The sequence below is a fragment of the Anguilla anguilla genome, chromosome 3 (genome assembly GCF_013347855.1).
Source record: "Anguilla anguilla isolate fAngAng1 chromosome 3, fAngAng1.pri, whole genome shotgun sequence".
Taxonomy (NCBI): Eukaryota; Metazoa; Chordata; class Actinopteri; order Anguilliformes; family Anguillidae; genus Anguilla; species Anguilla anguilla.
Genome location: NC_049203.1, coordinates 53,054,375 through 53,078,320, shown reverse-complemented (window position 1 = coordinate 53,078,320; position 23,946 = coordinate 53,054,375). Strand labels below are relative to the sequence as shown.

Genomic DNA, 23,946 nt, shown 5'->3' with positions numbered 1-23,946 from the left:
AAAGAGACACTTCGCTTCTGATTGGTGCTAGCTCCTTGTAGCTTTGTGTGGCCTGAAAGCTGTAGCACTGGTGCAGATGTTTCTGACTGAACAGTAGTGTTGAAGGTGAAGAAATTTAATACAACAGATGCAGAAACGTGTGAGCAAAGATTGACGCTTAGACTGATAACCAATGCTACGACAATAAACCTTTTTTTAAGCACACCTCTACAATGACCATGTTCTTTGTGTGTTGTTGAAGACATTAAAAGATGAAAACACCACATCCAAGCAAATAAATTCTGAAATTCAAGTTATTTGAGGTTCAAAGATATAGCGAGATCAACCTGGAATAATTTACAATGAGCCACATACAGCATGTGGTTGTGCAGACAACCTTGAAATTTGTCCATGCTCTCGTTTGTGGGATTGTTTTAAAATGCAAGTAAAATATCTGGGATTTATAATCCATTATATGTACAATCCATTTTAATCCATATTTAATCAGCATTACTCCTTCTGAGCAAATTGCTCTTTCAAAACTGACAGCATTTGCAGTAAAGGGCAAACAACAATTTGAGTGTATGAGAATCACTCTGTGAACAGGAATGAAATGCTTATATCTAATATTAATAGCCTGCTGAGAGAAGCCAATTAGGAGGACAAACACGATGAATGTCCAGACATCAATTAGAATAACAGTCATTACAAAAATGGTAAGCGTAGTAATTGTGTGTGATTGATGGCAGTTTCCCTCTGAATGCATCAAGGAATTAAACGATTCAAGAAATTTGAACTGAAAATGCAGAAGCACTGAAAACCCACTGTTTTAATTTTGTTAGAGGCTAAAATAAAACCAATACCAGCACTGGGAAGAGCAACAGATTTCTAAAGCAGAGGGTCATACGAGCTGCTTTAAATTCCCCTTTCTCACAGAAAAAGACAGGACTACTTCAAGGTAACTAGAATTAGTTTTTCACTGCTCTCAGAGTCGTCTTTAAATCCCATTAGCATGTCACTATAAACTTTTCAGATGGTCTTCCTCCAAACGCATGCAGCTACTCCCACTCCTGGATCTCTCCTGCAATGCGGCACATAGCTAAATTAAATTCACCCCCCTCCTACCCAGCATGACTGCTAAACAGTTTCAGATTTATTTATTTATCCTAATCAGACAAATCAAATTACAGCACTCTAACTTACTTGGCCTCTTTTGCCAAGATTTGTCGTTTGCAGTACTTTAATCTCAGTGGTTAACTCCAGGACTTTCAGCTCCCCTTGATCCTGCAACTATTTTCTAAATTACAAAAATGCAAAGCAACACAAGTAAGGGGTGCAGTTTAATTAATATGTCATTTAGGATCAATACATCATTCTTTAGTTCCCAAAGTATCCACAAATTTTAGAGCTTCGCCAAATGTCTTCTTGCCCAATAAATAAAATGTGTTTCCTTATTTGCTCTCAACCTTGGACAACATGACTTGCACATGAAACCGTAATACTTAAAATGCTCATCAAATACAAAGGTATATAGATAATAACTGTGTCATTATCTTTACACTTTTAATTTGTCCTTGGCACATTGTTTATTATCCCGAAGCCAAATTGGCAGCAGGTTCAATATTTTGTTTTTTTTCCCCACTTACACCCAAATAACTGCAGTTAGTCATGTTTTCTGGGGTATTTACAATATATTTGGCTGTCATGCGAGTGCAATGTGTGGTATTTGTTAGATGAAATAAAAGGAATTCCTTATGTGGTGTCATGGAGTTATTATATGCCTACTGAATTCATTGGAATTTGAGTCAAAGACAAGATTTATTTTTTTAAAGACACCGAAGGTTGCATCATTATTCCCATGCTGTACAATTTTGTAAGAGTTTTGAATATAATGACTTTGCTTCATTAAGACTAGAGTAAGAAATATGTAGATTTGAGTGAAGGTCAGAACTATCCTTTGCATTAGGTTTACAAATGGGTACACTTGGATGATGCTCTCAATCAAACCCTCAGAAAATCCAGCAACTCTTCAGGCAAAACGCTTCAAAATGTAATTACACTTCAGTGCTTGGTAAGCATAAACCTACATATTGTATGTGACCCTTTCTGACAGCAGTTCTAGTGACCAAACCTTATAACAACTGTTTAATATATAATGTATATGTCTATGAAATAATCCCTAGTAAACCCTAAAAAAAAACATTATGAAATGCAAATATGAAATTTTAATTAATGCAAGTGTTCAAATGCTGAAACAATTGATGGTAATAATCAAAAGTAAACATAAAAACAATTGTTTTGTTTTGTTAAAAACAACTGTTATATTCTTACTATTAGCAGTAGGAAGCTGTAGTACCACTAGTAATATCGATAGCATTATTAAATGTCTAACATACAGTAAGGCTGCTTCTGGCATCCTGCTTTATATCAAGACTGCAGTGGTCACTGTTTCATTTGCACTGTAGAAACTAGGCTTCTGCAGAGTGCAATTTTGGAGGTGATGCAGATGATGGGAATTAAACAGCACAACCATTTAATTAAACAGAGTGTTGATTTGATAAATAAATTACAAAAATTGATTTGTGACAGGCGTGCTTTATGTGAGGCCCTTACTGGGTTAATCTGCCAAGACAAAAGGTGTTACAAGGAACAGGAGCTTCCAGCTCTCCACACGCGTACCAAGTGAAAAGTAAAGTCCCACCACACACTCAAGTCCATTTGAAGTGATTCTCCTAATGACCTTCTGTGACCCCTTTTCACTCAGCTTTCCACAGACAATAGGAAGTGCTGTGCTCAATCTGTGCTCCGATTAACTGTTCATCTCAAGCAGAACACAGCTGGTTTAAATCAACAATGCACATTTGGTAAATGTCTTCTTCTCATCAGAGATCAACACTTAGGCCTGTAAGTATCTCCCTTTTATAAGGTTTTGCCTATGAAATAATTGCTTGCCCATGATAAATGACATTATATAATGCACACAACACATCATGTGTTATTATTTTAGCTTGATGGCAACTTTACATGTGATGCTGTTAAAGAAGGCCAGATTATGGGCTCGAGGTGGCATATCTCGTACTGTATTTACAGAAATACAGACCTCCTTGGGTTCTGCTTTCCTATACTGGATGCAATTTGGTCCTGAAGTTAATGCGATTTTAGTCAGTGAATGTGGTCAATGCAATTCCAATTGCCAAAACAATTCCCTTCCCTCCTCAAAGCACGGCTTCCCACCACTGGCAAAGTGCCAGTACGTTCTCATGCTACACCTCCACAATTTTCTGCCCACACTATTCTAAGGAAAGGCCTCAAATCAACTGTGCAGTACAAAAAATCCTTAGCTAGTACAGGTATCTATTTCGAAGTGTGCTCTTTTTGACTACCAGCGAACATGATTTCACACAGTAAAATGGAAGCGGTATTGTATTTCTATTTCTATCTGCTGGAACTCCGGACTCATACAGTGACATGTTTGATTGAGCTGTTATACAAGTTTGCCTCTCTGGTTTGAAGATGTCTGTGTTTTCAGAGACAATATTTTTGTAAGATAGACATTCTTGCTTGTATGCATCCTGTGAATGTAATCAAATATAAATCAGGGCTGCTTGGTGGCTCATTTGGTTAAGGCACAATTCTAGTTCTAGTGCATGGAAGCTCCCCACATTCCAGGATAAAATTGTGCCAGTGCGGATTGTGGCCAGTAGCCACTTAGAGCAACACATAATTGCCGGCAGAATTGCCCAGGGTTAGGAAGGATTAGTTGGCAGGGATAAGCATCTCAGCACTCTCTAGTGACTCCTGCTAGTCGATCAGGAGCCTGCAAGCTACACTTCTCTGCGCTACACATCTCTGTGCAAGCCGGAATAGCATGCTGCGGCACAGGAGCACAAGCTCAGTCCTGCCCTGATGTGAGGTATAATTGACCATTTCAAATTATGGAGGAAAGGGGGAACAGAGCATGACAATGTATATTTACACTTATTGTGCATAATGTGCCTATACTATTATATGGAATTCATGTTCCTACTGAGGGAATTTATATCACTATTATTACTGAGATTACTGTAACAGAATTATTTCTGTACACTCATCTTAGCAATAATCACTACTTGCTGTTCTACAGCAGTGTTCTTTAATCTCATTGCACCTGTGGTATGTTTTAAAGTTAAATGTCTTGGTTGATCTGAATAAAAGAATCTCTCAAAATAAATATACAACGGATGATATAATATTTAAAGATTTGATTATTTGTGCACATGTAGGCTGCACTATTCAATTAGCAGTTTCGTCATGTAGCAATTTTACTTGGCACCTAACATATTCAAGTTGATACTGTATGTGCTGAGTGACAACTGGGCTAGTATCATGGTTTATACTGCCATAGTGTCCATTTAGGTTATTAAAATTCACTAAAAGACCGTTTTCACCATAAGAATTTATCTAGGAAGCTTGCTCTGGCGTTTGTTTCATCTTCGAGTGATTGCATCAACTTTGAACTGGGCGGAGTCTGTTTTGTTCAAAGCAGCTGTATAGGCCTCGCTACACTAACTGATGATGTCATTATGCTTCATTTTCTGATGCAGTTGCTCAGTTAAACTACAGAACAGTAACAGTTCTTATATAGCCAAGTTCTGAGTTAAACGCTGCCTAAGGACAAGTGAGTAAGCGTGGGTGGGTAAAGGGCAATATATACTCTCCTGTTACATTACAGCAGATACTCTGACGCTCATACACTGATGTAAGTAAAAAAATAATCATTTACATCTGTAAACATCCCTATTGAAAAAAAAAGTTATGCACATTTAAAAAAACCCTTTAATTGGTTCCAATGAAGACAATGACAACAAAAGCATAGGATATACAAACAACTATGACGCTAAGCTTCATGATCAGGTCTGAAAATCTCGACAGATTTTTCCCTTATGGTATGTACGCACAGTAGAGAGCTGTTGGTAATTGTCAGTTTTCCATGAGTGAATTACATTAGCGCACTGAAGAAATTCTTCAGTCGAGTGTAGGTGTATAGGCCCAGGCTAGTGTTGCTGATGCTGGCAGTAATCTCTTGTTTCTGTTCTTCACTGGTAACATTTCCCGCAAGGTTTTGTCCCTTGTATTTGAGCCATACTGATAAATTCTTTATTCACCTAAACCCCCATGATACTCCAGCTGTGCCAAAGAATGAATTTATCAAGGTTTCTTTTCTGCAGGCCTCTCCATCACTGACCTTCACTCTCCCTTTCCTCTTCCTTTGTTCCTCAATCCGTCCACTCATCATCCCAACCCAGTGCCAGACCCACACAACCGATTTCTCTGTACTGATCTCTCTGCTCTTTCCTCCCTCAGATACCACAACACACACACGCACGCAGGCAGGCACGCACGCACGCAGACACGCGCGCACACACACACACAGACACACCTGCTTTTTCCACTCCCACACTCTACTGATGGAGGTACACTTGGTACATCTGCATTTGTTGTTTGTATAAATATGGATGTTCATATATTTCGCAAAAAAAAAAAAAAAACGAAATTAATATATCACTGTGCTGCAGGAGAAAGGTCAAGTAAAATAGCGCAAACAAAATATTCAATTCGTCAACAAGGATGCAAGATGCACGTTTGATAACAGTGGAAGTGTTCTGAAAACATCAAAGAGCTGGCTTACGCTCTCCAGCAAAAATTAGAGGCAGCGATATTGGGAGATTACGGAGGAAATTGTTTACCTGGAAGACGGGGGGGCGAACGGCAGCGTACTATCGAAGCGGGAGCTTTTTTTTTTGTTGCCAGAGAGATCTCATCACCTCATTACAGGAACAAAAAAAATAAATAAATCAAAGGCATTGTTCCCGAAAGCGTGCGGGGGCTGTCTGGCATGCGGGAGATAGAAGAGCCCAACCGGTCTGTTGTCAGAATTGGTCTCGGCGAAGAGCTTCGCTTCGGATGATGAACGACGCAGCACCCAGAGCACAGCCATGATCTACTGCAGCCCCAGACCGCCGTGCTGGAAAAGGCATTAAGGAAGCACGCGCTCCGCCAACAGCATTAAGGGAAAGTGTCTGGGCCCCGAGAACACGACGAGCCTGCCGCAGCTCATTAAGGAGCGCTTTCCTTTCAGGAAGTGCCCTATAAAAGCACGGCCTTCTCCCGCCACAGCCCAATAACCCGGCGAGACGAGTTCCGGACCAACAGCCCCGCGCGACGCGCGCTCGAAAAACCTCGCAGCTCATCGTGATTGCGTTTACATAGTGCTACTCCTGACAAAACGGGGAGAGCGTGATAAATCTGTGATACGCACAAGTCTGATCGCTTTCCTTAGTTACCGGGAGACGCTAAAGGGATTATTCACACAGCGTAAGGCACACTTCAGCCATTATTCACACGGGACGGGGGACAGCAAATGCAACGCACAAGGACACAGGAGAACAGATGAGAATCGGGGCGATGTTTCTCTGTGCCAGTTTACGGACTCCACGAAGACAAGTTATCTGATGTAAATGAGAACTGCGAGGAACCAAATGCAGTTGGTTTCATCTAGACCATAGCCAAATGGTGTCACGCATACCCATTTTCCCGTAAACATTTTTCAATCGGCTGATCTTTCTTTTCTTTTGATTGCCAAGGTATTTCCTTTTGGAAGTAAAGATTTAGATTTAATGCATTGTAAATGTAAACTCCCTTTAATGGGTTAAGCAATCTACCCCTTCTTATGGTTTAGGAGAATTACACAGTATGGCATCTCAAGCTTTTACAGGCTGTAGTCTACCCTGTTTACCATCCAGAGTGATTTCTGGATGCAGGCATAAAACAATTTAACTGTGTAGAAATTTAACTGCGTAAAAAAAGCCAGGCTTTTAAATTTTTTTATAGCAAATGATCTCGTGATTTAATTAAACAGATTTCTTCCTGTTATTTTGTTTAATCAATATTCTACACGCCTACCCTTCTAGTACAGCGTGTGGGTGTGCAGTCAGCCAAAGTATGCTGATTATAAGCCCACCTAGAAAATTACACGCAACCCAACATCAGTTCAATGGTAGCCACGGCACACAACAGCATGTACACACAGCATGAATAAATCTCTATTCAAGCCAAAGACCCCCAAGTCTCTAGTCTCATTTTCTCCGGAGCCCTGGGTCCTATACATACCACACGAAAACAGGTGTGCTCCTCATCTTCAAACACACTGGAGACACACATCAAAACGCTGCTGCAAAGATAGACCACACCGCGGTGACATCGGCACAATCAAGGGGGTCGCGATATGATAATTTACAGGATGTTTAATTACCTCAAATTGAAATGGATTTTTCTGAACAGGTGGGGGGGGGGAGGAAGGAACCCTTCATTTCGAGGTGGTCTTTCAGAATTTCCTGGGTCAATTACACCCATCAATTTCACTTTGAAGGAAGATATTAGTGTCCTCGCATTTGCATGAACCACTTTGTCTTTCCTGTGCAATGAATGAGACACATGACAATTATTTATGACCCACTAAGAAAACTATCATTTATTTAGAAAAAAAGCATACACTGGCAGAATACAGCAGATTAAAAACTCCAAAAAGTCGCTCTGAAAGTTTGTGTGACTAATGTTTTGCGGTACAAAGCTTCCCAAGTTTTACAGTCCATCCATTTGCCTCATGAGGAAATGCAGATTTTTCAATTTATACAAATCATTTTAAAAACGTGATTAACACGCATACAGAAGAAAAAAAAACATTCAGCGAGGGACATCTGAAATGAGTGTAACATAAGGATTTTACATGAAACCATTTTTATTATTGTGTACATAATATACAAATAGACCATTTGTATTGTTCCAAATATCTATGCCTAAATATCACGAACGTGGATTAAAAGGAGAACAAAATAAATAAAAATGGCGATCTAATTGAGGTAAATGCAGAGATGCTAAAGGTATTAATTGCATTTTTTTTTTCTTTTAAAAAAGCCTGACTAAAAAAACCCTCTGATGTTTTACTCGAGAAAGTAGGTAGACAAACTTACGCAGGCCTGAAGACAGGAAGAGGGGGAGTTCAATACCTGTTTGTATTCAAATTACACTCATGTGATCAGCACATTGTGCTAATATTCAAAATAAAGAGACTTTCAGCTGGTTACTGAAAATACACAGTAAGAAAACCAAAATGGCAAGTTGAAACACAAGGACTAGAACATATCTAGGCAGTACAACAAAAAAAAAAGTCTATGCAGGCATATTTCTTAGATATTTCGATGGGTCCTCTTTTTAGATGGTGATTGTAGGGGGGGAAACGGGGAAATTAAAAGCTGGTGTGGTACGCGTGTGGTGGGTGAAAGCAGTTCCCTAGCGTGTTGCAGCCCACAGCAGAGAATTCTGTGAAGAAGAAAATACGCTATTTTTAAAATGATAAAGTATACGGCATCATTCATTTGACACAAAATCATCCAAAATTTGGAATGACAGGATGGGGATCAACAGATCGTGGTTCAAAATCTATATCTATATTGTGAGCTCCTCAACCATTTAGACTGTGCCCGTCCAAAGCTGGCTATACTGGCTATACCTGGTTTAATGCCATGTCCAACGAAGGAAAGAACTTTGGGACTTTTATACCGGCAGGTTAACCTGAAAGATGCAGCTAGTTCTACTACACCTGTGCAGTGCACTAGCATACAGTTGGGGCAAATTCCAAGACATGGCCTGCGATGCATGCTTACACCCAACTCTTCAGCAGAGTCTATGCAGCTGGCATCTGCAGTGCAGGCTTTGTCTTTCCCAGCAGTTTTTTTTTTTTTTTTTTTTTGAGACAAAGGTGTTACATTTAGATAAAAACTGGAGGCGGCTTTCAGATCCCAGAATCTTGGCCATGAATACACAGAGAACCCTGCCATTTTTAAGGCAGCTAACACTGGCACAGAAAACTTCACTATATAATGAGCCATTTATTGAGGGGCCTACTTGGAACCTAAGGCAAAAAAAAAAACTCAGAGTTGTTCTCATGAGAGGCTGAAATATTTGCAAACAATTTGAAGCGACTTAAAGACTAAGGACCTGGGGCAAACTGCAAAACACAGCAGAGTTGCAGTGGAGGGGCACCTGCTTGCCAAAATAAAATCAAAAGCTAAAAACTGTTTGCAAAGTATAAACTTACATCTGTCGACAAACCACATTTTGTAAGTCAATCATGTGGAACAAAACACGAGAAACAACTGGCCAAAGAATGAGAAATGCCCTTTGTTAGTCACTTTGGCTAAAATAAACGGCTAAATGACTAATTTGTAAAGTAGCTAGTACTGTACATTGCCAACAGTAAGCTGACCAAGCCCCTTTTACAGATGTTCACACTTGAATATGTTACCAAATTTCTTTCTCTCTCCCCATCCCATTTATTAATAAGACAGCTTTTAAGCTGTGTAGCAGGAACCAGAAGTGCATCTAAGAATAAGGCTACAGTAGGTCGTAAGTAAACGATACAAACTGCAAAGTTCCCTTGTCTATGATATAAAATAGTTCTACCCCTTGCCAGCAGTTATGTCAGATGGGTGGAATATGATCTGTAACTCTGAAGAGAGAAATTTAATTTAAATTTAATTTCTTTACTTTATAATTTAAATTTTTAAAAACTTGAACACTGAGTGCTGTGGGCAAAGAATTAACAAAACATTTTTCAAAAAACCTTGGATTAATTTATTCCTTGCACAAAGTGCGCTGTGGTTAGTTCTCTTTAAGGAACATCTGAAGCCCTGGACTGATGTGCTAAGGAATATGATGCAATATAACACACATCCAGCTGAAGTGCTCGTCGTCACGGCGACACGCCCAACGCTCGCGGTGGGTGAGGCGCGACTGCTACACCGCTTACCTTTGCTGCGTCAGCGGGCATCATCTGTGCTTGTCTGAGGATTTATGGGTGTCACCGTTAAGGCAGAAATTACATCGAATATCGAGTACTATCATCAAACGAAATCCACGAGGCTTTTCAAGTACGAACAGTAACACGATGATAACTGAAATGGCTAATCCCCTATACCCAAAATAGCCGTGTCGCTGAACGAACAGGGACGAAATGCTAACGTTATAGCACCGCAGTGCTTTCGCAACCCAGCTTTTTGTCGCTTGCTCAAGGCGATAAAGGATATTGCTTCTTGTCTTCTTTCGCCCCCGTGCTGTCCCTCTTCTCTTTCTTTTCAGATTTGTCTTTGTCATGCCTGGACTCCTGCGACACACACACACACACACACACACACACACACACACACACCGGTGATGAGACCTGGGTAATGAGGACTGGGCTTCAGCACGCCCCCACAGGAAACAGTGCCCATCAGCTGAGCATCCTGGGAAATAGCAACAGCATTCCCGCGGAATCGGATCTAATCTTTAAATTACATTCTTGCCGCCGCTTATGCTAAACAGAGGTGAAAAGGCGCGGGTTTGTTTGCCCAGCGAGTGCTCACGGAGGGACCGCCTGACGCGCTCTAAGAGGAGAGGCGCCTGTCTGCGTTTTACAGCGGGGCCCGGCCGCTAGCCGCCGCTCCGAAGAGCCGGCGAGAAGAACATTAACGGCGCGCCGACGGCTCATTGGGCCCGGGCTGTGAAAGCGTCCCGCTGCTTAATTATTGAGTAATGGCACCGCCGCCGCCCCCGCCCTCGTTCTCCGAGCGGGCGGCTCTGCGCTGGTAAAGTGGGCGCGCTCCGCTCGGAGCGTGGGGGAAGGCCCCCGGCTCGGCTCGGCCCGGCCTGCCCACCTTTTTGCCTGCTGAAGAGTTTTTCTGGGCCTTGGTCAGGTCTCCCTTCTCCTTGCTGGAGGACTTGGAGCTCTTGCCCTTGTCGTTGGAGCGCGGGGAGTCGGACGGGCTGGCGCTCTTGTTGTGTTTGGAGGAGCCTGCGGGGACAGAGGGGACGGCGGTCATGCGGAGCTTGAGAGGGAGTGGGGGGGGGGGGGGGGGGGAGAAGGGATGCTCGACGGCGATATCAGAAAAGAAATTCTCCGGTTCGCCGCCGCTCTTTCGAAGGATGAGGGGGGGGGAGAGGGGTAAATAAGGCGTAAGCGCTGCGACTCACTCGTTCCGTTCTCGTCTTTCCTCCGCTTCAGTTCCTGACTCATCTCGCGGTCGCTGTTCGAGTAGTCCTGAAAGGGAGAGAGCGGGAGAGCGGTGACCGTGGGAAATCAAACGCTGCCCTTCGCGCTCGTTCCCCCCGCCCCGCCCGGGCGCCCGCTTCATCACACCGACGCGGCGCGGCGCGGGCGGGAAGGGACCTGCCGGAAAGGAGTCAGCGGGACGCTGGGGAGGGGACGGACGGACTGCCGGAGAATTAAAGACCCGAGCGATCCGCTCCCCTTTTCTGTCACCCTGCGGACAGGAAGTGCGGCGTTCGAAGGGGGATACTCACTCGTTTTCTGTCCTTCCTGTCTTTGTCGTCTTTCTTTTCTTTTTCTTTGGAGCGGGCTCTGGATTTCTCTGAGTCTTTCTTGTCGGTCTCCGTCTCTTTGCTTTTGGACTGTGTGGCTGTGTTGTGGTTGGCGTAGTGCTGGGGAGGGAGGGGGATTAAGCAACAGGCACGCGTTAAAGCCGCCGCCGCTCGGCACCATGGGAACACAACACACAGCTCAGGCGCTCGGGCGCGATGGCTTCATTAAGCCCAATCAGGGCCGCCGCAGGTGCGTCCCCGAGGACCGGCTCCTGGACGGCTCGCCCGCCCCATCCGTCCACACCCCCGCTCCCCGTCCAGCTACAGAACGGGCTGTGCGGTCTGTAATTAGGGCCTGATTTCCGTTATCAGGCTAGCTCTCTCGCTTCGCCAGTGATTTCTGTTATCAGGCTAGCTATCTCGCTTCGCCAGTGATTTCTGTTATCAGGCTAGCTCTCTCGCTTCGCCAGTGATTTCTGTTATCAGGCTAGCTATCTCGCTTCGCCAGTGATTTCTGTTATCAGGCTAGCTCTCTCGCTTCGCCAGTGATTTCTGTTATCAGGCTAGCTCTCTCGCTTCGCCAGTGATTTCTGTTATCAGGCTAGCTCTCTCGCTTCGCCAGTGATTTCTGTTATCAGGCTAGCTCTCTCGCTTCGCCAGTGATTTCTGGCTGCTTTTCGTCCATTTTGTCGCTGCAGGTACGGGCCTTGTGCACTGACACTGTTCACACAAAACTACATCAACTAGGTTTAGCGCTTAAACCACAAGCTACACTGAGGTGGGGGGGGGTGGGGGGTCTAAGAGCTGTGCAGGTATTATAAATAAAAACATGACATCACAACAGCGAGAGAGGGCAGTGGGAGACGGCAGACGCACAACAAAGGACAAACAACATCTTTCAGAAAGCCTCGGATTGCACAGACGTTACTGCGGTACACAAGCTACACTGGGGAACACAGGTCCGGGAGGATTTCGATACGTACTGTCAATTTTACCCACGGCCATCTCGGAGGGGGCGACCTCGCCTTATTACTTAAAGAAAATAACCGGACTGGAGGAGTTTGCTTAAATCCAAACTAATTCTCCTGATGATGCAACCGACGCCTGCTAATTTGAATCTCTCGCAAAAAGATTATTTTTAAAAGCAGCGTATAAAACGCTCAGCTAATCCTCGCAATCTTTATAAGAGTCTGTAAATTAATGGGGTGGTGACGATTTTTACGAGATCCCTGGAACACTGACAGCTTATGACATACAATTAAGGTTTTTAAAAAAAAAAAAAAAAATGCAGAGCTTGTGGAGAACATGTTTCTCCGTTAATCAAAATGACAACAGATGCTGACGAGTGTGGGTATTAGCATTCCCAGTAGCCCAGGCTCTCCATTAGATACGGGATTTCTGAGAGGACCCAGACTGAAGTGTACGGGGCCATCTGCCGAGAACAAAAAGGAAATGAAGTGGCGGGGATGGGCCTGAAGAGCACAAGCCTCTGCAGATGTTAATATGCTCAACCTGTTCACCGCTCGCTCACCGAGACGGACAAAGCCGAGGCCATTTGTCTCGCCCCCCCTGTCAGTCATGCGGTTTTAAACAGGCGGGACGCAGTTTTACGTGGTCTGAAATTTGATTTCTCTCTTCCTGCTCCACTGTCCTCCATAGTGTATTATTTAAAAAAAACTTCAACAAAAGGTATGCGGAAAAAATAAAAAGTAAAAGTCTGTGTTAAGTATTTGTTCCACAAATAAATGGGGGGAAAACTGAAGTTTGACGGAACTAAAGTTTGACAGAAAAAAAAACATGTTTTTCTGTCAACATTGCCCAGAGCAAAAACACTTTCAAAAAAGCTCTAATTCATAAAGTAATTAAATTCCTGTACGTGCAAGCCAGATTCAAGTTTCTACACCCGGGAAGTTAACAGAACCTTCTGAATCTTAGCCAATTGTACAACAGGAATAAAATGAGGTTAGGCACAGAAGAGATGAATTATTATCCATCATCTACTGCCACAGTTATAGTCAGCCAGTGATCTCAAAATGCCAGGCAGAGTCATTGCCCTACATAAGTCAGGTTAAGGCTATAAAAAAATTAGCAAGAATCTAAACCTCAGAGATTTCAGTGAGGCTGGCATTCTAAAGATGCTCGAGGGACAGAGTCTGGAGGTCTTAAAGGCCTGAACTGCTGTTCTGTGGTTGGACAAAAAAACAGACGTCGCCCATCACAGGTACGCTAGACACAAACATGCTTAAATACAGAGATGGGCATAGTACATCCCCTGGTTATGAAGCCCCTGTTAGAATCAAGGAAAGGAACAAAGTATAACATAAGGGACATGAGCTTCAGAATTATGGACTGACTGTTCAACAGAATGTGGAAAAGTCAGTCCCATACTTCTGTGATATCAGAAGTAGTATACACATAATTCTGTGATATCAGAAGTAGCATACACAATTTACCCTTGTTAATATCAAGCTGTTTATTATTAAACTGCAATGAGTCACTTTCCACTGACTTAAAAAAAAAATGTACCAAGGGGTGGCACCACTGCTAATAAATACAATACAGGAACATTGACATTTCTGGTATAAAAAAGGGGGGCAGAACATGCAGCTAACAGTCTTTCTATTCCTGCTTTAGGAAATTTTTCCCCACTCTTCCTTACAGGACCCTTCCAGTTCAGAAATATTCAAAGGTCTTCTTGCATGCAGTGCAAGAAAACATATAATTATTTTTCCCCAGAAAACATACAATTATATTCTACAGTGGCAAATGGCAAAGGCCATTCCAAAACCTCAATGTTGTGTTCCTGATTTTGAAGCATGTTTTGGGTCATTGTCTTGTTGAGATACCCAGCCTCTTTTCGGCTTCAATTTTTCCACTGACTCTGGTACGCTAGTGGCTAGCATTTGTTGATATTTATTTGAATCTAGCCTTCCTTCCAATCGCACAATATTTCCTCACTGGCTGCCACAGAACCCCAAAGCATAATAGATCCACCCCCATGCTTAGCGGTTCTGAATGATGCATCTCAAGAGATTCTGAAAGGAATCTTACATCGAGTTTCACCTATTTCCATGACAACACATCCAAGTTCTTAAATATGCTTCACAGCAGGGTAACTATAGGTTAGCCAGGCTCCAGAGAAATTAAATCAATCTTTACATTTTTGATAGAAACCTTACTGACAATGACATTTTAATGAAATAGACAGACATAATCTTCTAAGTCCTTGCAATTGAAGTACGGATATCAATATAGCTGCAGCTAAGTTCTCATATTCAATATATATTCAACATTCAATACACTGCACGTTCTATGCATTTCCTCATATTCCCAATGATTAGTTACACTGGACTAAGCATTGCTCATGTTTTGCTACCTTTTCATTAGCCAGCATATTTACACATCAGACTGTCATATTCTCTACCATTAAATGTGTGACAGACACACGCTTTGCCTGACTGAACAAGGTGGGCTTGAATTTGCTGGTACCATGAAATGTAGTAAGACTGGCCTGAATCGCCACATTAAATGAAGCCTGATAATTTCAAGTAAGCCCGAATGTTACAAGAAAAATTTGTGAAATACCCCTCAGGCCATCTTGGAAAAAACAGTTCTTTCTCCCTCCATTTGGCAAGCATATGGTGTTTGCGCAGTGCTGGTGCTAATTTTCTGAAAACACTGATTACGCATCTGCTAAATCATCTTTTCAATATAAAATATCAAGGGTATGACTACACGGGAAGGTTACTGAAAATACACTCCCTTCCCCATCACTGTAAAAAACACAAAAACAAATGGGGGTCTGGCAGCTGGAATATCGCGATGCCCTCCCGTGTCAAAACACAAGGCTGTTTCTTCAACAGCAAAAAAAAAAAAGAGATATAACCACAGAAGAGCTTTCACTTCAGCCCGGGGCCTAGCCCATCTACAGCATCAGCGCTGATGAATGCCTCCGTCTTTCTGCTACGCGGCGCTCTGCGTTTTCCCCAAAATTTTGACAACTCCATTTGAGACATCGTAACGGCTCAACGACAAACCGTTTAAAGAGGTGTCATGGAAGCAAGCACGCGAGAGCGACGGCGGGGGGAAGGTTCGGAGAGGGCTGGGATCGATGCCGCCGGACGAGCGGCTGAGCAGGAGCAGCTTCACACGGAGCTCCGAATGAAGCCGTTACCGCAACAGGCACTCTTTTCCAGAGCCTAATTAGGCCTCTGAAGGCTTCGCAATATTTGCCTTTTATTGGCTAGGTGTGTAAAACTACCTCCAGACCTCATTGTGCATTCATCGCTGGTCCAGGCTGGATCAACACCGCATTCATGCAGAAACCGCTTTCAACTGTCCAAGCTTGCAAACCATAGCCTAAAACACCAATGAAATGGCTATACTGCTAAAAAAAAAATGCAATATAGAACACATTCAGCGCGTGCCCTGGATCTAGGTCTGTATGTATACCGTTGACGGGCTGACCCACTCCTGGCTTGTGTAATGCAATGCATTTGCTGAAAGGGGAAAAAAAGCAGCACACAGTGGCAGAAGTGTCAGCTGTCGACAAAGGCCGTTTGATCTAGAATTTCTGAAGAGTAACCGGATAATCTGGCCCTGGTTTTTCCGGCGTAAGACCCTGAGCCGGGTGGGGCAAGCCGTGACTTCGGTGCAGCTGGCTACATCTCACTACTTTGTTCATACACCGGTTGGAAAAAAAAATGACTTGAAGACTGTGCAACATTCCACCTCACCCCACCCCTAAAATCAGAAATCGATCCCCGAACTGGGTCATTTTGGAGGGATGTCTGAGACGGAGTGCTGTGTTTTGAGTGGAGAGTTCTGAAAGGGGAGCTCAGTCTGGAGGAAGAGGACTGAGGTAGAAGAAATAGAGCAGCGCTCTACTTTCCACCGCTGCTAAGGCCGCCGTGGCCATCAATCCCACTGCAGTGGGCAGAGGCACAGTAACGGCCATTTCTCAAACGTTCCCCCGATAGCTAAAGCAAGTTTGACAAACTCGCTAAACTTTTACGCTCGAGTGTGAACATACGGAAAGCGGTCAACACTCAGAACCGCACGAGCGCTAACCGCCGTCGAATGTTACATAACCTCTGAATAATTTATGTGGGCAATTCGTTTCAGTCACTGCCACGTTCAGCAGTGGGGGGCTCGGGCTGGAGAGAGCTCCAAAGACGCGTGTCCTTTACCTTGAGGGGGGAGGATCTTACAAATGAATACAGATGACAAGGGGAGAATAAATTACAGCCCATTACCCGGTCATCAATCAAAATGGTGGCCTAGACGTGATTTATGTTCCGCTCTGCGGTTTTCTGAACGTGTGACCCGCTACCTCCCAAAGCAAACACGCAGACACAAACACCCCGGGCCCGGTGACCGGGGTTTGCGGTGTCAGGTCGCGACGCGGATTTGGTCGCTCCCCCCGCCCCCCCCCCACAGCCTGATAAAACGCAGCCGGAGCCGGAGCCCAGGGGCGAAAAGGCCTGGCGGAGCTAAAGGAGCCGTTTCTTTCTTTCCGACATCAAAGCGGCAGATAAGGGCGGTCCCTCTCGCCGCCAGTCAGAATGCCGCCGTGCGCGGCGCGGCGCCGGAAAGATGGCATCGACGAGCGGCGGCTCTTTTCACGCTCCGCTTTCACAGATAGGGCTGCCCTTTTGAGGTGTCGGCGAAAACCCTGTAATGCTCGAGCGTCGCCATTCAAAGATTTGGCACCTGCTTAAAATTCCGGTGGGGGTGGGGGGGGCGGGTATTTGAAGCAGCGACGTCGGCGCGCTTTTAAACGTCCTGTCATTTCCTTCATTAACCGCAACGGGGAAACGCTCTTGGGAGGCTCGAGTTGGACTGGAGCTATTCAGAGCAGACGTCGCCGCGGAGAGTCGGATGGGAGGGAAGAAGTAAAGGGTGTTTCGCGGCAAATCCGCCAGACGCCACGCGCAGCTGCTATCGCAATCTCCATCTTACCAATAAAAAAAATAAGTATTTCTGAATGCCGCAACTGCATATAAGAAGAGTCAAGGGGAAGGAGGGAAGGACAGAAAAGACGGGGGCAAAACGGGTTTGCAATGGCTGATGTCGTGTTGTGAATTATACATGCAAGCTAGAGATTTCCTAGCGCTATCCGGCCAACTCATTACCCGTGGTAGCAAAAATCAATTCAGCAGGGGAGACACGATCTCACCATCTACACGTAGCCATATAGCGAAATTGCTATGGGCACATTGACATGTGCATGCTAATGTACCCTCATTACCGATGCCGTAACCAAAGGGGTGACAGACTCAGCATTCGCGCATCACTGACGGGGGGAACTGCATCGCTCACGGACCAAAACGCATGACCTGCGGGAAGCCTCGTGTACATGCAGCACGGATTATCTACCTCGACCGAGTTCTTACCCCTTTGGGGGTTTTAAGTACCCTGACAAGCAGCTGACCTGACACCTGCTGGGATGTGGGGAGACGTGGTGCGGGAGAGGTGGAAATTAAACACGGAGGGTGCAAACCTTTGAGGCGGAATCCTTGAGTTCGATGAGACTGTCCTGTAGGAATGAATGGAGATGACAGATGAGCTGGAGGAGGTTGGCAGACATCGGGAGAGAGGGGAGGGGTGGGGCAGGATGGCCATCACTCCACACAGCCCCACAGACCTTCAAGGACTAAGACTTTGACATTGTTATTTGGAGAAAAAGAGACTTGCAGAGAACTGTGGAAGGTGAAGAGGGGGGAGGAAGTTAGCCTGGTTCTCAAATGTGGATTCTGTGTGTATAAAAATACGCCTCTGCTTCAGAAAGCCCCTGAGAAGAGTCTTTTCCTTTTTTTGTCACTATGTTTCTGTGAACGGGGTCAGTCTGAGCCAAATCAGACACCAATGACTAAGAATTCAATGAAACCAGGTTTCTTTCAGTTCTTTTGCAACTGACACCGCTTCAGACCAAATGTGCACACACCGACGCCAATTATTTTTAGAATTTGACAATTACACAATGCTATACTTGAGTACGTCCGTGTCTTCACTTTAAGACAGGTCAAGCAGGTGTACTAATCTGGAAATGTTCTTCTGCTTGATATAAGGACAAACCTCTGATTCCCCAAAAGGCCAAAGCAATCGATTTAAAGTTTTTTTCTGATTATTCAGTCTTTTCCTTTTATTATCTGATATGTAGACTGTAGACGGACAGTACAGAAAATGCTTTGAAGGAAGCTTTCTTATGGATAGATATCTAGACAATCAATATCAATAACCAACGATACAGTTAACAACAACTTCAAAAATACTAATTATTAAAAAGTGTAGAGATGGCTGCCCTTGTCAAGAGAACCACCCAATAACTTTGTGGCAATTGTGAGGGTTTGGTGTTGGAGGTGTTGATTTCACACTGAATGACCCACAGACACAGAAAGACACTGTTTGGCTGCAGACTGCAACAAAACTGAGATCCTATAGAAGTAATCTCTGGTACCTCTGTGCTTCGCTATAAAGTGTCACTTTTCTGTGTGTGTGCATGCGCGCGTTTGTGTGTGTGTGTACTAGAGTGTTTATGTCCTAAGGGGACGATATGAGGGCACTTTAGGGGGGGGGGTGTATGCAAAAACATTAACGGGCTCAAATGTAGGCTTGGAGAGTTAAAAGTTCATTTCAGTGCTGTGAGCTAATCTGAAGCAAATCAGTGTCGCTGTGTGTGAGGTGCCTGCCTAAGATGCTTCCGTGTGTAATTTAATAACTTACAGTTTGTAATGGACAAGACATGGGGAAACTCATTGACTTCTTGGAGGTTAGGGAACATAAAGAATTAGAACAGGCTCCCTGGAGCGGATCCTTCCGGAAGGCTACACCCACGCCTGATTTTTTTCCCTCCTCGCTGAAGGTTTCTTTCATTTGTTGCCATTGCTTGCGGAGCATCATGGATTTTTTTTCTTTTCTGTGCTTGAGGAGGGGGGTGGGGGGGGCGGGCAAGGTGGGGGCTCTGGCTGTCGTTGTTTCCTGCCGCAGGTGCTGAAGGCGGGGTCAGGGGTGGGCGGGGATTCTCACGGGACACGCCTCCCACCGCTGGAAGGGCCGGGACCAGCTACGCACTGCCTGCTGACTGAATAACGCGCGACTACCGGAGGAGGAGGACGAGCGGGAAGAGGAAGGTGGGGGGCGCGACGGAGCCATCTCTCCAGTAGGGGGCTCCCTCTTGGAAGGCACTGCGAGGCAGCGGACGCCCGTTCCGCTTTCTGCTGGACTCCGGAAGGCGGGAAGGAACCGACACCGCGTTCCATCCAGGAATTCTTCCTCCGGAAACTTCCGCCGCATCGTGATTCAGACAGAGGAAGAACAAAAAAAAAAAAAAAAAAGCAAAACAAAAAACAAAAACAAAAAAAAGTGCTCCACTTCTCAACTGGGAGCTCGAATATGCTTTAAGCAAATACTGCACTCCGACCGGGAGAGGGGAAAAAAAATTCAAAAAGGGAGAGAAAAATGGAAATGTGCAAGAAAAAAATAGATACGAATAAACACGAGGTTATAAAAAAAAATTTTCTTTTTTCCCCCCAGGAAAAAAAAAAAAAGAGGCACTTGGGCTGGTTATCTCCACACATAAAACGAGAACACGAGGAAAAAAACTGCTATTTACAACATTCTGCTAGGTCCTTGAAGATTTTCTTATAAAAATATTCATTACAAAAAAATAGTCCATGAAACGCTTTCTATTCTTTTTTTTTTTTCCTTTTTTTTTTCTTTTTTTAAAAAAAACACATCTGTGGGTTTAGAGCTGGACTCCAGAGGCCCCCCGTGTGCACTCTCCGTGTTGGACGTGGTGGGAAGACGGACACTTGGAAGAACGCTCGGTCTCCATTGGGAAGGGGAGGAATCGAAGGTGCAGCCTTCCTCAGGCTATACTAACCTTAACCGCGGAGGAGTGTGACGGCGAAGAGTGGGTGTCCAGCTTTCGTCTCTTTTGTTCTGAAAAGAAAGGGGGGGGGGGGGAGGGGAGGAGGGTTGAGTTTCGCTGCCCTTTTCTCAAACTCGCATAAGGTGGCCTTTTACAGTTACGCGTGAAGCAATCTGACTGTATACTTCTGCAGGTGAAATATATACAAATAACTCTGCAAAAACAAAACTGAACCGCGAAACCACTGCGCTCAAATAAGTTACCAAAACGGCATTCGTTCAACTAAGAGATCTACAAAAATGGCAAAGGAAAACTGACACTGAAAAATCAACTCTGCTTTTCTCATGGTGCTTTTCCCTGTAAATTCCTCTGTCATAAAGGTATTCGCGAAACGTTCAGCACTCAGCACTCAGCATCAAACACGTACTGCAACGGACCCGATTTGTCACCCTTTCCGAGGCTCGAGAAAGACGCTTACCCCGTTCGGTCTCGGCCGCGTCGGACCTGGGAACGGGCGACTTCAAGGACCCAGCCTGGGTGTTCTTCTCTCCCTTGCAGTTCTCCTTGGCCACGTCTCGCTCCTTGGAGGACTCCTTGTCGGACGCGCCGCCGCCGCCGCCGCCGCCGCCGGTCTTGGCCTTGTCCTCCTTGCTCTTCTCGTCCTTCTTGGGCTTGTCCTTGTCGGCCTTGGGCGTCTTCTCCTTGCCGTCGCGCGTCTTCTCGTCTTTGGCGGACCGCTCCTCCTTCTGCCTCTCCTTCCCGCCGGCCTTGGCCTCGGGGGTGCTGCCGGGCGTCTTCTCCTTCTTCTCCTTCTTCTCCTTCCCACTTTTCTCTTTGTCTTCCTTCTCTTTCATGTTTTTGTTGCTGGGGGGGAGGGGGGGGGGGGATAAAGCGTTAGCGGCGTTAGACAAATGGCTCACTGTCGCCACCAGAAGATGGAGTGCTTCTCTCACACCGAGCAGCTCAATTTTGATCAAAAGCCACCTTTTTTAAAAGTGCCGAATTGCTTTCGTGACCTGGTCAAGCCCTGGGAAAACACTCGGAAGCCCACAGCTAAACCTTTCCCCATCTGCAGTTTATCACACCTCAAGTAATGTTTTAATTCCAATTATTTCTGGATCCGCAAGAGTTCCTTCTCCGGCTCTACTCTGAAAAGGTTGGGCAATTTATGGGATTTCTCCTTCCCTCCCGGTTTCTCTGTCTGTGTAACAGCCATGTCGTCTGAAAAAGGTTACTTTAAAGCCATTTCCTTCAGCAATAGCTCAGTTTAATAGAATAGAATCCCAGACTGCAACCTGAAACACTATTGGATTTGATTACACAGTTCAGGGGGGGAAGAGACACTTTGATAAAGGACTCGCGTGTTTCGCAGGTAGTTTCAAATAATAACCCGGCTGCTAAGCTCTCTCACCTCCAGGCCCATACTTTTAATCACATTATATGAAAGATGAGAGCGGCCCATCAATCACGGGGGCCCCCTGAACGCCCTGCAGCCTCTCCCACCGGAGCAAGGGGGCGCCATACCTGCTAGGAGCACTGCTCCCGTTGCTGGTGGCCACTTTGGTCGTCGCGTTGTTGGTTTTGCTGGCGGGTTTCACGAGGCCCTGAGATTTCTCCTTGGACTTATCTGAAAACCAGAACGACACGACCATTTGCTTACGCAGCTTTGGGAACTTGCGCTACGCGTTACGACTTTGTGCGTGAAGAGAATGAACATTTCAAAGGCTGAAAAACTTAAAAACGAGGATAGAGGACTGGAAATTTATCCGCAGTTTGTGTACATCCAAGGGAAAATGCGCATTGTGTCACGTCCATCAAAAGCTCATAAAAAGTGAATGAAATGTGGATGGAGTTCGATAGCCGTGAATTATTTAAAAGCACTGCAGATTCGCTTTGAGAGGCTTTACTCTGAAGAAGAGTGTGTGGGCTGCATGCGTCAGAAGGGACATGTAACCCACAATTAGGCAAAAAAAACAAAAAAAACAAATTAAAAATAAAAACAACAAACCCAGACATCCGCTGCATTCGCTAACAACCATTTAACAGCTGGTCGTGGGCACTGACGGTGCCGCCAAATTAATTTAGCTCTCTCCGTAACCCCTCCGCGAAACATTACAGATAATCCACAGTGGTAATCCACACGGCTACAGGTACTGAACGTTCAGGTACCGAGGAACACTCCACAGACCCAAACCCCGCCCCCCTTCCCGAATCCCGCCCCCCTTCCCGGACTCTTACCCGCGTCGTCGGCGGCGCCCTCGTCCGGCTTGCCGGCGTTAGCGGCGGCAGGAGCGGGTTTGCCCGCGCTGCCCGGGCCGTTCTGCAGGCTGGCGGGCGTGGCGCTGCGCACCGGCTGCTCCTTGTGGTGGAACTCGTTCTCGGGGACCATGTGCACTTTCCTGCCTTTCAACTGCCCTGAGTAGCTGCAAGTCGCACACATGGTTACAGGAGGAAGTGACACGCGCGCCACACAGCCACAGCCCGGCGGCCAGAGTCAACACGGAAGCGCAACGGCGGCGGCGGCCGGGCGGTCCTGCCGCGCTCCGACCGCCCCTTTATTTCAGGCGCCCAGGTTCCACCGTAGCGAATCAATGGAAGCGAACGGTCCTTAACATTTTTAAGGAGTGAACACCTTAAAAGCTGGTCTTTTTTTGTGTGTGTGATGTCCAGACAGGCCATTAAAAGCCTTTAATGTACTTTCTGTGCTTTTCTGCACTCGGGTTTCAAGGATACGGTGGAAACTCTGCCTGAAATAAAATCTGAAGGCTTGAATGTTGACTCTGAATACCAGGCTAAAAACAGCAACCATACACCTGCACAGTCTAAAACCTTCATTCTGGCTCAGAGGAAGGAATAACTCTGCAGCTTTTCAAGGCGTGTACAAAAGGCCATATCCCAGGGAAACACACAGCTGCACTAAGGCTTCACGAAACGTGCACCCAGAACATATTTCACAAGCTAACCCACTGGCACTGAATTTCAATCGTGTATCTGACTGAGCATGCAAACGCGGGAGATTTTAGTTACTGCCACCACCGAATCAGTTTACCAGGGTAAACAAGCCTAAACGACCAATAAGGAATATTTAACCTTTATTTAGTAATATGGAACCCAAAGAAACAGCAGTTTATGTCCAGATAGAATAGAGAGAGAAGAAAAAGCACCCAACAACCTGTGAGAGCATGAATTTTGATTAAGCAGAGAAACAGGCAAAAAAAACAGGAGGGATTTTCTTCAACGCGCTTCACTTCATTAAACGGTTCGCCACAGCCGCCGGGTAACCCGCCCTTTCCCGCGCGGCTTCGAACGGGAACGAGGGCGACGCTATGACACCGTCCCCGGCCTCCCGCCCCGGATTCGCCGGGATCGGATTCCGGCGACGCGGCTTTCGCGATCCGCGTAATGGAAACATCGCGCGGCGCTGAGGCTCCCGTCGCTGACGGGCGAGAGCGACGCGTCGCCCGATGAGGACGTCTGTTTACTCTGCCCCGCGCCCGACGCCGCGGAAGAGCAAAGCTCATTACGACGGGTAACTGATAAGATCACTTAATCACGGCTGGACAAAGGCCGGCCTGATCCCAACAAGTCCTCCACTATTGAATTAATGGTTTTCATTAGCCGACAATGAGGGACTTCACTGCAGGCGTGACCTTATCCTGCCATTTAATCTTCCCTGGGATTGACTGCGGTGAAATACG

General features: G+C 45.4%; 1 protein-coding gene across 1 annotated transcript in view; it reads right to left on the bottom strand.

Moving 5' to 3' along the window:
• Nucleotides 1–7,462: 7,462 nt before the first annotated feature.
• Nucleotides 7,463–23,946, bottom strand: part of thoc2 (THO complex 2) — a 59,746-nt gene continuing 43,262 nt past the window's right edge. The window contains exons 29-39 of the mRNA XM_035408151.1: nucleotides 22,487–22,671; nucleotides 21,773–21,875; nucleotides 20,727–21,112; nucleotides 20,261–20,319; nucleotides 17,879–17,914; nucleotides 11,359–11,496; nucleotides 11,029–11,095; nucleotides 10,713–10,849; nucleotides 10,104–10,180; nucleotides 9,827–9,874; nucleotides 7,463–8,337 (exon numbers count right to left, since the gene is read on the bottom strand). Coding sequence (XP_035264042.1) covers nucleotides 9,847–9,874; nucleotides 10,104–10,180; nucleotides 10,713–10,849; nucleotides 11,029–11,095; nucleotides 11,359–11,496; nucleotides 17,879–17,914; nucleotides 20,261–20,319; nucleotides 20,727–21,112; nucleotides 21,773–21,875; nucleotides 22,487–22,671 — 1,216 coding nt within the window. The 3' untranslated portion in view covers nucleotides 7,463–8,337; nucleotides 9,827–9,846. The remainder of the gene's footprint in view (nucleotides 8,338–9,826; nucleotides 9,875–10,103; nucleotides 10,181–10,712; nucleotides 10,850–11,028; nucleotides 11,096–11,358; nucleotides 11,497–17,878; nucleotides 17,915–20,260; nucleotides 20,320–20,726; nucleotides 21,113–21,772; nucleotides 21,876–22,486; nucleotides 22,672–23,946) is intronic.